Source organism: Carcharodon carcharias, chromosome 13, assembly GCF_017639515.1.
Source record: "Carcharodon carcharias isolate sCarCar2 chromosome 13, sCarCar2.pri, whole genome shotgun sequence".
Lineage (NCBI taxonomy): Eukaryota > Metazoa > Chordata > Chondrichthyes > Lamniformes > Lamnidae > Carcharodon > Carcharodon carcharias.
Genome location: NC_054479.1, coordinates 83,538,294 through 83,551,248, shown reverse-complemented (window position 1 = coordinate 83,551,248; position 12,955 = coordinate 83,538,294). Strand labels below are relative to the sequence as shown.

The window sequence follows — 12,955 nt, the reverse complement described above, 5'->3', positions numbered from 1 at the left end:
GTGGTTCTTTTTCCTTTAAACAGTATCTCCAGTCTCCCCTATGGGCAAGAAAACTAATCATTTAAACATTGTTCCATAGACAATTATTTCCACAGTGGCCTAGGGTCAAAATGGGATCTTCTCCCTGCTATTTGCCATTCCTGCATTATCTGCCTGCCTTCTTCCTGTCTCCTCTTATGTGCTACAGTAGCACATCTGCTCTCCTTCCACCTCCCCTGGATGTGCTTATATTCCCTGGTGACTCTTCAGTCTTTCATTCACCTCTATCTCCTTATATATCAGCTCTATTCCACACCTCCTGCTCCATCCTACATCCCCACTCCATCCCGGCCTCCTCCAACACCCTCCTGCTCCATCCTCCACCCCCTGCTCCATCCTCCACCCCCTGCTCCATCCCCACCTCCTTGAACATCCTCCTGCTCCACTGACCACCCCTGCTCCATCAACCCCTCCTCCAACACCCTCCTGCTATATCCCCTACCCCCACTTCATCCCCTACCCCCTGCTCCGTCAACCCCTCCTCCAACACCCTCCTGCTCCATCCCCTATCCCTACTCTATCCCCTACCCCCTGCTCCATCATCCCCTCCTCCAACACCCTCCCTCTCCATCCCCCACCCCCTGCTCCAATACCCCCTCCTCCATCACCCTCCTGCCCCATCCCCCACACTCAGCACCATTCCCCTCCTCTGCCCCTGTCTAAAATTAGCCTGACCTAATGGGAATTTCTTGCTCTCATTAAGGTTTGAACCGCCAGTGCACCATAAAGCAAATGCTTAAACAATTGTTTCACCCCAGGTGCAGTAACATTTTATTTAGCTTCCAGTTTCTGTTAATTTTGGCTTCATGACTTGTGAAACTGGAAGGAGTAAGCATGGTGCAGGTTCCAGCCGGTTCCAACCTAAATAGCATCAGGGTCTGTTTCCCATATTTAAATAGGTTTATTGCCTGAAACATAACAGGTGCTTTGGACATGTAGCCGGAGGCCCCTTTCAAAACAGATTTGGCCACATAGCTGGTTTTAACAAGGCGCTGAAGCCACCAGCACCATTTTGAGGCTGTCACCAGCCCTTTAACACCAGGTGAAGGCACAAAAAAAATCAATCCCTTAGCTGTTGTAAGGGAGTGTAAATAGCTACACATAGGAAGCATCCATGAAAACATTAATACAGTAGTGGGCTGCAGGCTGGGAAATTCCACCAAGATCTCCATATGCTTCCTGGTATGACCCAGAGGTGAAGAAGTTCAAAGCCAAAGTGACCACCCACACTGGGATGTGACTGTCTCCCTTGAGAGGTGCAGCTAAGACATCTTGATCCTGTAGAAACGGTTGGCAGGGTAGTGCCTTCGCCTACCTCTGCTTGCCTGGTGCTGCTGTCTGTCCTCCACAGGCTCTTGCTCAGCAGCAGCTTGCCCACCTTCTTGCACCTCATGGTGCACCTATCCCAGTCCAGCTGCCCTCCTCCTTTTTCCTTCTCTTCCTCTCCAGAGGAGGTTCCACCAACAGAATAGACAAGTCCCAAAGGGCACAACGATGTACAAATGCCGTTTTACTTGATGTTGATCAGAGTACTTCTTTTTTTGGCCCCTGCCCTGAGGAAGTGCCCTAATAATGGTTGAAATATAAGAAAAACAAAAGTAACAACACCAGCAAAGTCTCCCAGCTTCAGCAGTGGCTTCTGCTAAAGTCAGCCATAGTTCCATTTGCAGTCTTTATATTCGCCATTGCAACACTTTTTGATAAAAAACATGACATGCTCTGAAAATGTTTCCCATGTACCCACCATATTATGACATGGGCAACGTATTATTCTGGTGTATTGGATTGCTTAACAAGCTGAATTGGTCTTTAATTAGTTTTTTAAAAAATGGCAGGTGGGCTGTAGATTTTGACACTCATCCATGAGGCGTAGGAGCAGAAGTAGGCCATTTGGCCCATCGAGTCTGCTCCACCATTCAATGAGATCGTGGTTGATCTGAAAATCCTCAACTCCACTTTCCTGCCTTTTCTCCATAACCCTTGACTCCCTTACTGATTAAAAAATTGTCTATAAGACCATAAGATGTAGGAGTAGATGTATGTACTATTATCCCTTTTGTCATTTAATCACTCTCACACTCCACCCATTACAGATCTTCTCTTTGCTCTTTCCCCCTCCTTAACTTTCACTGCCTCTGTACTTGCTTAAAACCTGTTACATCTTTTTCCAATTCTGATTAAAGGTCATCGATCTGAAATGTTAACACTGTTTCTCTCCCCACAGATGTTGCCAGACATCTGAGCATTTCCAGCATTGTCTATCATTATGTTAGAACCAAGAAAGTTTGGTTACTTCAAATTTACCTAATGTAAAATAGACAGTCTGCTCATGATGTTTTCAAAAATCTTTTACAAAATGAGACTTTAAACATACAACACATGACGGATCTACTTAATTTAAATGTACAGGAATGTGCTTTTCTCCATGAAGGCTGAACAAAGGGTACAAGATAAAAGCAAAAAACTGCGGATGCTGGAAATCCAAAACAAAAACAAAAATACCTGGAAAAACTCAGCAGGTCTGGCAGCATCTGGGGAGAGGAACACAGTTAACATTTCGAGTCTGAATGACCTTTCAACAAAACTAAGGAAAAATAGAAGAGAGGTGAAATATAAGCTGGTTTAAGTGGAGGGGGGGTGGGACAAGAAGAGCTGGATAGAGGGCCAGTGATAGGTGGAGATAACCAAAAGATGTCACAGACAAAAGGACAAAGAGGTGTTGAAGGTGGTGATATTATTTAAGGAATGTGCTAATTAAGGGTAGAAAGCAGGACAAGCAAGGTACAGATAGCTTTAGTGGGGGTGGGGTGGGGTGAAGGAATCGAAAAAGGCTAAAAAGTAGAGATAAAACAATAGATGGAAATACATTTAAAAATAATGGAAATAGGTGGGAAAAGAAAAATCTGTATAAATTATTGGAAAAAAAAATGGGGGGAGGATCGGAAAGGGGGTGGAGATGGAGGAGAGAGTTCATGATCTAAAATTGTTGAACTCAATATTCAGTCCGGGAGGCTGTAAAGTGCCTAGTCGGAAGATGAGGTGCTGTTCCTCCAGTTTGTGTTGAGCTTCACTGGAACAATGCAGCAAGCCAAGGACGGACATGTGGGCATTAGAGCAGGGTGAAGTGTTGAAATGGCAAGCGACAGGGAGGTCTTGGTGACAGACTGAAGGTGTTCTGCAAAGCGGTCATCCAGTCTGCATTTGGTCTCTCCAATGTAGAGGAAAGTGCATTGGGAGCAACGAATGCAGTAGACTAAATTGAGGGAAGAGCAAGTGAAATGCTGCTTCACTTGAAAGGAGTGTTTGGGCCCTTGGATGGTGAGGAGAGGGGAAGTAAAGGGGCAGGCGTTGCACCTGCTGCGGTTGCATGGGAAGGTGCTGTCAGAGGGGGTTGAGGTGTAGGGGATGATGGAGGAGTGGACAGGGTGTCCCAGAGGGAACAATCCCTGTGGAATGCCACCAGGGGGGGTGAAGGGAAAATGTGTTTGGTGGTGGCATCATGCTGGAGTTGGTGGAAATGGTGGAGGACGATCCTTTGAATGCGGAGGCTGGTGGGGTGATAAGTGAGGACAAGGGGGACCCTATCATGTTTCTGAGAGTGAGAGGGAGAGGAAGGTGTGAGGGCGGATGCGTAGGAGATGGGCTGGACACGGTTGAGGGCCCTGTCAACCACTGTGGGTAGAAAACCTTGGTTAAGGAAGAAGGAAGACGTGTCAGAGGAACTGTTTTTGAAAGTGGCATCATCAGAACAGATGCGACGGAGGTGAAGGAACTGAAAGAATGGGATGGAATCCTTACAGGAAGCAGGGTGTGAGGAGCTGTAGTCGAGGTAGCTGTGGGAGTTGGTAGGCTTGTAACGGATATTGGGGGACAGTCTATCACCAGAAATTGAGACAAAGAGGTCAAGGAAGGGAAGGGAAGTGTCAGAGATGGACCATGTGAAAATGATGGAGGGGTGGAAATTGGAAGCAAAATTAATAAATTTTTCCAGGTCCAGACAAGAGCATGAAGCAGCACCGAAGTAATCATCAATGTACTAGAGAAAGAGTTATGGGACGGGGCCGGAGTAGGACTGGACCAAGAAATGTTCCACATACCCCATAAAGAGACAGGCATAGCTGGGGTACAAGATATTATCTGCTATTCTACAGTTATTGACTTTTGTTTGATTCTTTTTAATACTGATTAGTTGAACTCCCATTGTGTTTCACCCAGGGAATTAAGACTGATTCCAATTTACAGACTTGAAAGTGATGAAAGGCACAGGAGTGATTGGTATGGAGTTGTGGGAGGTGGAAAGGGAAATGTGCCCAACTTCCTTATTGTCGGAGACCACCACATTGCCAACATCATCAAGCAAGATTTTGTGCATGAGTGGGATGGCAGTAGTCAAGATTTCTGAATGTGAAATTCCACCCACAAGGTCTAAACTAAGAAATATATTCTAAATTAGATTTAAATCATGTACAGAAAACATTTTTAAAAAATTCTTTCATGGGAGGTGAGCATCACTGGCAAGGCCAGCATTTATTACACATCTCCAATTGCTCTCAAGAAGCTGGTGATAAGCTGCCTTCTTAAACCATCACAGTATGAGTCTAAGTACACCATAGTGCTGTTGGGGAAGGATCTTTACCCCGCGATGATGAATAAGGATTGGGAAAGATAGATGGGATTAGGGGAAAGAAATGAAAGAGACTGATGGAAAAAGTGAAAAAAAAATTGAGTTTTTCTAACTCTTACAATAAGTAAATTGTGAAGAAATGAGACTCCACATTGATTATAAACTACCTGACAGTGTTATTCACCATGTCAAAGATCAACTGCCTTCTGGTATCAGAATTAAATATCATCTGAATGGAAAGATCTTTAACCTCATTCACCTCCATGCCAAAGCTAAACTGACCATCATAGATATACATGATCTAGTTTGCGGGTAACTGTAGTGTCATTGCCCACTGTGCACCAGATTGCAAGAGACTCAGTCTGTCCTTGAATGTTGCCAAAACAAAACTCATAAATTCAACCCACGTCTGATCTGGGCACTTCCCATACCTTTGGCAGCCACCTCTCTCAAAAGGCCATAATTGACAAGGAGATCCAACACCGGATCAGCTACATCAGCTCAACTTTCTACAAACTACCGCAGTGAGTGTTTGGCAACAACGATCTCCGCAAGTCAACAAAAGTCCTAGTGGACAGGGCAGTTGTTGTCACCACGCTCCTGTACTGCAGTGAGACCTGGACTGTGTATCAGCGATACATATGAGCGTGAGAGAAATTCCACCAGCAATGCCTCTGTCACCTCTGATGAAATTAATGGAAGGACCGTCAAATAAAAACTAGTGTCCTTCTTGAAGCCAGCTCTGTAAGCATTCAGACCAAACTCCTTCAAAGTCAACTTCGACGGACCGGACACTGTATCAGGATGGCTGAAAACCATCTCCCCAGCCGGCTCCAGTTTTCCCAACTCTCAAATGGTCAACATTCCAGGGAGGGCAAAGAAAACACTACAAAGGGACTCTGAGGCTCTCCTGGAAGCCCAGCAGCTTTGACATTAATGACTGGGAGGGCCTTGCTACCAATCGTTCAACAATTTGTCCATCAAACTGCATCATGCTTTGAGTCACAACGTCTTAATGATGATGCAGAGCAGTGGCAGAGAAGGAAAGAGAAAGAAGCAAACCCGGCACTCGTGGGACATCCTGCCCCATGTGCCTGAAGATCTGTGGGCAGAGAATCGGCCTGTTCAGTCACACAAAGACCCAGGGCAGAAACTCGCGATCTTGAGTAGATGTATCCTCGAATCAAGGGACAGCTGCTGACTACAGTGACTAAGTAAATTTGGAGGAAATAAGACTCCACACTAGTAAAATTAAACTTTCAGGGCCAGAGAGGTTATTTGGTAGTAATTATGACTTATCACACCATTAAAAATTCACTTACAGCTGAATGCACCAGCCCTAATCTTTCCTGCCATGTTAGTGAGTAGCTAGCACAGCAACTTCATACCCTTACACTGATTTCAATGACGTATCTCTCAGCAGGGTACAGTTATAACTTAGCAGGATTACTCAGACAGAAACTTCCAGATATCTACGTCTAAGTGTGCATGTGCAAACTCTGAAAGTTGCAGTTCGATTTACACCATAATAACAATGAACACAGATAGCCTCACGGTTAGTGACCCAACATCATCATGTCGGATTTTACGCATGTGTAGGACGGCAGCAGTCCCAATTTCTGAACACAAGATTGTCCCTGCAAAGTCTAAACCAGGAAATAAACCAGTAATTCTAAACTAGATATAACTCATGTACAGGAAACATTTTTTTACTCTTTCCTGAGATGTGAGCATCGCTAGCAGGGCCAGCATTTATTACCCATCACTAGCTGCCCTTGAAAAGCTGGTGGTAAGTCATCTTCTTAAATCACTGCAGTCCATGTCTAAGAACACCATGATGCTGTTAGGTAGGGAGTTCTAGTTGCTCTTGCTGCTAAATCCAAGGGCAGGATTTTGAATTTGGTATGTGGGCATGGTTGATGGGCCTGGGAATGGCTGGGAAACGGGCCGCCACCTGCGATTGGACCCCGAACACGATTTCATGCTGGCTGGCACACTGAAATGCTCAGCGCTGTCGGGTAGGGGCAGGAGGAGGGCGAGCGCTGAAATCAGTGTGTGTGCAGGGGAGCGCTTACAGAAAGCTCCCTGAAGGCAGAGAGCTGCCCCAGGGAGCTGAAGAATTCAAAAGCCATAAATAAAGATTTTTAAATGCCAGAAAAAAAAAACATCCATGCATTAGGATCTGTCACCTGAACATATGGCAGATGTAAATTCTGTCCAAACATTTTTAATTTTTAAGATTAATATTGGAAACCTCATCCCGCTCTTGGATGAGGTTTCTTCAAAAAGGCAAAGACCGCCTGGCCGACTTGCACACCCAACTGTAACATTGGATGGGCAATGAAAAATGACAGTTGATTACTACTTTAATGGCCTTAAAAGACCTCTTAATTGTCAGTGGGCACATTGCCGACTCTTGCGCACACCTGCCAGCCGAAATATTGCACGAGTGTGTGATGACATCTGGACGTTCACCTGACGACATCACATGCTCAAGTGGGTCAGGCGCACGCTGAGCGAAAAATTCTTCCTCAAGACATTGAACAAGAAGCTATTATACCGTCATAACAGGATGAAAGCTTACAGAGTCAAACTCTTGAAATTTGGTTTATCGAGAAAGGGAGGGATGAGGCCACTGAGAAATTTGAACCAAATGTTAATTGGATATGTGCTCACTTTGCATATTCCTTCAATTTATTTACCGGTTCATTATAAGCAAACAGAATCATGATATTACAGGGGTTTGCAAATCTTGGGATACATTAGAAATGAACATCAAACTGATTGATCTCTATGGAATCAAGAATCTAGTAAATGTAACAATCCTGCACTCTTCTCACTCTTTCTCTCTCCTTCCCTGTCTCTCTGTCCATCTATCTCTCTTTCTTCCCTCCTTCCCCAACTCTACATGCATTGAACTCTCTTTCTCACCCTCAATCTTCCTGCAAATTTCTCCTTTCTGTGTTTTTCCCAATCTATCTCTAACTCTCATATTGGCTCAGTGGTAGCACTCTATCTTCCGAGTCAGAAGTTGTAGATTGAAATCCCAGAGACTTAAGCACAAACTCATAGCTGACACTCCAGCGCAGTACTGAGGGAATGCTTGACTGTCAGAAGTGGTGAGATGTGTCTGCTCTCACATGTGGACATAAAAGATTCCACGGGCACCATTTTGAAGAAGAGCAGTGGAATTGTCCCTGGCCTCCTGGCCAATATTTATTCCTCAACCAACACCTAAACAGATGACCTGGTCATTTATTTAGTTGCTGTTTGTGGGACCTTGGTGTGCTAAAATTGGCTGTCATGTTTCCCATATTATAAAAATGACTACATTTTAAATGTAGTTCATTTACTGTGAAGTGCTTTGGGATGCTGCAAGGCTGTGAACAGCGCTATATAAGTGCAAGTCTTTCTTTCTATAGCTGAGGTAGCACTAGGCAGATACAGCACTGTGTTTGGTGCCTGAAATTGACTTACGCTTGACTGAATTAATTGAAATGGGTTCCCGCTCCATCCTCATAGTTACTTCTTCTTTCACCTCCTCTGTAATCAACGTGGATTTGGATCTGCTTTTGATGTTCTCAGTTTCAATGCTGTCAGGTGACAGACTAGCGCTCTGTGTCGTTTTCTGCAAGGCTTTCCTCGGCTCACAAGTGTATTGGCAGGCTGCAGTTGGCCATCTCTTCCTGCTGTAGGACACCTCCTTGATTAAATCACTCCAGCTGTAGTTCAAGATGTTCTCAAGGCCCCGGGGGAATGGGATTCCAGCAATTTTGCAGTGAAGAATCATCCCATCAATGTTGGTCAGCAACAAAGGGGCAGCATTTTTCAGTTTCTCAAAATAATGCATGTGCTCGATTTCGTCAGCGTATGCAGAAACAAAGACGTTAACCCTAATGCCCGCTGAACTAGGTCGTTCGGGTTTCTCGGCATCATCTCCCTTACTTTTAGTAATAAATGGTGGGGCTGTGGAATGTCTTTTGCTCTTAGGTTGCCTGAAAATAATGGAAGAAACAAACTGGAATAAATTAATGTCCCAGATTTTAAAAAAAACAGAGCCACCTGATGGAAGTACATAGCATTTACAGAATGAAGGCAGATCATTCACTCTATCTAGTCCACACCAATGTATATGACCCACAGGTGCCTCCTTCCACCTTACTTCATCAAACCCCATCAATAAAGCTTTTTACTCTTTTCTCCCTCATGTCCCTTCCAGTTTTCCCTTAAATGCATCTATTCTGGGGGGAAGAAGGTGGCATTGTGGTAATGTCACTGGATTGGCAATTCAGAGGCTCAGGCTAATGCTCTGGAGACATGGGTTCAAATCCCACCACAGCAGCTGGTGGAACTTAAGCTAGTCTCATTAATGGTGACTATGAAATTGTCATAAAAACCCATCTGGTTCACTAATGCTGTTTAAGGAAGGAAATCTGCTGTCCTTACCTAGTCTGGCCTACATATGACTCCAGATGCACAGCAATGTAACTGCCGTATGAAATGGTTCAGCAAGCCACTCAGTTCAAGAACAATTAGAGATGAGCAATAAATGCTGACCTTGGTAGTGGTCAGCATGAAAGAATAAAGAAAAAACAATTCTCTTCACCTCAACCACTCCATATGGTAGCAAGTTCCACATTCTAACCAACATGAGGCAAATTAAGTTAAGAATTATTTATCTGTGATTATCTTATATTTATGGCTCCTAGTTTTGGATTCTCACAATCCCTCACTAAATAACTGCCCACTGCAAATGGGTAAAGACAAATCCAGTCAGGGTAAATATTCCCTTTAATTTCCCTTCATTGTGTGGCTGGCTTGCCCAGTCCCTTTAAGGTTGCTGCTCATCTGTGCTTGCATGCATCTTTGAGGGAACACTGGTTGTTCCTGGCCTGTTTGCCCCCAGTGCACCCATGCAGCTTCGAGGTACCATTGGTCAGGGTGATACAGACTCAAAGTCACTGCGTCACTGTGGTCAGACATTTACTGTTCAGGCAAAGCAGAGCTAAGAAAATTTGCTTCCTTATTGCTGCACTTCTTCTCCATGTGCTGGAACTCCAAGTATTGTATGAATACTGTTTCTATGCTGGCTAGCGACCCATCAGTTATCTTACCTGCTAATTGAATTAACTTGTGAACCGATGACTGGAATAACAATTGCAGAACTTACATCATCTTGCGCCTGCTTCTGTGGTTTTTTAAAATTTCTAAAACTTGCCTGTTGAGATAGAATTAGATTCTTACTATTGATTCCTTGTTGATTGTTTAATTGAGTTTAAAGAAGCTGCCATTTTCTTACCTGGTCAAAAAATACCAAATCGGTGATGTTCAGAGACATTATTTAAGATTGCCCGAATGCACTGCCGTCACCTGTTCAAACAGAGACACATGTCAAAACCAATCAATTCATATTTTTTATTCTGCTCATAAAAGCCCCTTTCAAGTTTTCTCGATACATGAGAAAGGCAAGAGAAGCACCTTCGACTGGAGAGATTTTCCTATTGTGGGATCTTGCTTTGGCAAGAGTGTGAATTGGAGTTTCGATTGGCAGGAAACTTAACTTTCAACTTGTTGAAATTAATGCTCAGAAACGTTAGGACTTGTTACAAATTGACTAACAAGTGCATCGCCTATGTGCCCATCACCACCCAATAATCATATTCTCCTTTCTCCGCAGGTGCATTGTACAGCTACCAAATACACAGCCCTCCCCTTCACCAACACTGGCCTCTGCACCGATTCGAATATCATGGATCCCATTCCTTTGATTCCCTATTAATCTTGTTCCACCCCAAGGAAACTCTGTGTAGACAGGCTCAGATAAAGTGGAACTACGCTTAACATGCTCCTGTGAGTGATTTCTGTCTGTCCTCTGGGCTCCAGTGCGAGCCTTGGTGTCTATGTATGGGCTTGTGGCTTTAAGAATCAGCCTTAATTTGGTGACAATACTCTCGCTTATGTACTGTCAGACGTTTGAAGTTTCAAACCCCACTCTGCAGACTTAGACACACGGGCTGCATTTTACAGGAGTGGGTGGGGGTGTGGCAGACTGCTCACAACCACACCCCCAACACAAGGAGGAAAGTCGGCCAGAAGCTGACACGCCCGAAGAAGCGACTATAACTCGCTGGTGGGACAGGGGTGGGGGGCTGCTAAAGAAGTTGAGGGTTGAGAGTGGGGTTTGTTTACATTGCAAAGGACTTCACAAACAATGAGTGTTTTTGAAGTTAGTTACAATTGCTTTTAATCAAGCACAGTGGTCAGCTTGCACACAGCAAGATCTCTCAAACAGCAATGAGATAATCTCTATTCATGGTGATGGTTGAGATGCAAACATTGATCAGACACCCCTCCTACTCTTTAAACTGTGTCATGGAAATTTTTAATTCATCTCAGCAGGAATTCCAGCCCCCGGGAGCTGCCAGCTAATCTGATTGGCCGGCAGCTCCAGCAGTCCCAGAGCTCATTTGTGGGTGCTGATGGTGCTGCAGGAAGGACAAAGAAGATGGATGGCTGCCCCAGAAAGGTAAGTCCCAGGGTTACAGGGCAAGAAGGAATCCTGGATACCAGGAAGGTGGGGGGAGGAGAGTAGGCGGGTTTTGCAGATAGTGCAAAAGGGAGGAGAGGTTGATACCTTGGGGGCAGGGGGTGCCACCGATGCATTCCCCAAATGCCACACCTTCCTTCCCACCTTTTCTTATGTAGGCTGTAAAAAACAGCCTGGCCACTACCACTCACCTGCCCATGCCAGCCATGTTATGGAGTGGGCAGAGTATTATCCAGGTCAATAGACTTGCTAACAAGCCTAATTGACCTGTAATTATTGATTTACATATGGCAGGTAGGCTGCCCATTTTGGTGTCCATCCACCTGTGTATTACGGGGGTCAGCTTGAGGGCAGGCAGCTGGGGAGGGGGCACTAGTGACCCAACATATTTTACATGACCAACCTGCCGAAAATACACCTGGTGGGGGCACATGTAAAATTCAGCCCAAAATCGAGGCTGCTGCTTCAAAGTAGTCTTGAATGTGTGCAGCCTGAGGCATGAGACATGAAACAAAGGCTGAAATGAATTAAAAATTCCCATGGCACAGTTGAAAGAGTAGGAGGGGTGTCTGATCAATGTTTGCATCTCAACCATCACCATGAAAAGAGATTATCTCATTGCTGTTTGAGAGATCTTGCTGTGTGCAAGCTGACCACTGTGCTTGACTAAAAGCAATTGTAACTAACTTCAAAAACACTCATTGTTTGTGAAGTCCTTTGCAATGTAAACAAACTATCTCACTTTTTTCTACCAGTTATCCCAGCGGGGAGAGTATGAGAGTGGGGCTGGCTGCTGGGCCTAAAGAATCACTTGACGCTCTGCCTCCTTGTGCTAGGTCATCACTTCATGGCCTTGGCCCTCGCTATCTCTATAACCTCCTCTAGCCCTATAACTGAGGATCAGTGTTCCTCTTGCACATTCATAGTTTCTTTTGACTCAACATTGGTGACCATCCCTTCAGCTGCCTAGTCCTCAATTTCTAGAATTCCCTCCCTAAATCTCACTGCCTTTCTCTCCTCCTTAAAACCCCTTAAAAGGCTCCTTTAAACTTACAGATTTAACCAAGCTTTTTATTACCTGTCTTAATGTCTCCTAATGAGCCTCTGTGTCAAATTTTGTCTGAATGCACTCTTCTGAAATGTACTGGGTTGTTTTACTATATTACAGGCACTATTTCAGAGAATCACAGAAATGTTATGGTGCCAGAGGAGGCCAGTTGGCCCATCATGTCTGCACCAGCTCTCCAAATGAGCAATTCACCTAGTGCTATTCCCCCATCTTCTCCCTGTAATCCTGCACCATTCTTTCTTTTCAGATAACAATCTAATTTCCTTCTGAATGCTTCAGTTGAACCTGCCTCTACCACAGTCTCAGGCAGTGCATTCCAAATCCTAATCGTTTGTTGCGTAAAAAAGTTTTTCCTCATGTCTCTTTTGCCAATTACTTCAAATCTGCAGCCTCTTGTTCTCGATTCTTTTATTAGTGGGAATAGTTCCTCCCTATCTACGGGTTACAGGGAGAAGACGGGGGAATGGCACTAAGTGAATTGCTCATTCGGAGAGCTGGTGCAGACATGATGGGCCAACTGGCCTCATCCTGCACTGTAACATTTCTGTGATTCTGTGAAATAGTGCCTGTAATATAGTAAAACAACCCAGTGCACTTCAGAAGAGCACTCTGTCCAGAACCCTCATGATTTTGAATACCTCCATCAAATCTCCTCTCAGCCTTCTTTTCTCCAGAG

The 12,955-nt window shown here is 44.6% G+C and overlaps 1 protein-coding gene across 1 annotated transcript; it reads right to left on the bottom strand.

Moving 5' to 3' along the window:
* Positions 1-1,499: 1,499 nt before the first annotated feature.
* On the bottom strand, positions 1,500-10,001 carry LOC121286101. The gene is made up of 4 exons (XM_041203093.1): positions 9,963-10,001; positions 9,778-9,881; positions 8,141-8,658; positions 1,500-1,605 (listed from the first exon to the last, which is right to left on the bottom strand). Exons 1-4 carry the CDS (start codon positions 9,999-10,001, stop codon positions 1,550-1,552), a joined length of 717 nt encoding a protein of 238 aa, XP_041059027.1. The 3' UTR covers positions 1,500-1,549.
* Between the last annotated feature and the right edge of the window lie 2,954 nt (positions 10,002-12,955).

Excerpts from the sequence above, each read along its gene's own strand:
- LOC121286101 (XM_041203093.1), bottom strand. The coding sequence starts at position 10,001 with ATGTCTCTGAACATCACCGATTTGGTATTTTTTGACCAG. Across the intron at positions 9,882-9,962 it reads ATTTGGTATTTTTTGACCAG|GCAAGTTTTAGAAATTTTAA; the intron begins GTAAGAAAATGG and ends CTATCTCAACAG. Across the intron at positions 8,659-9,777 it reads CAAGTTAATTCAATTAGCAG|GCAACCTAAGAGCAAAAGAC; the intron begins GTAAGATAACTG and ends CATTATTTTCAG.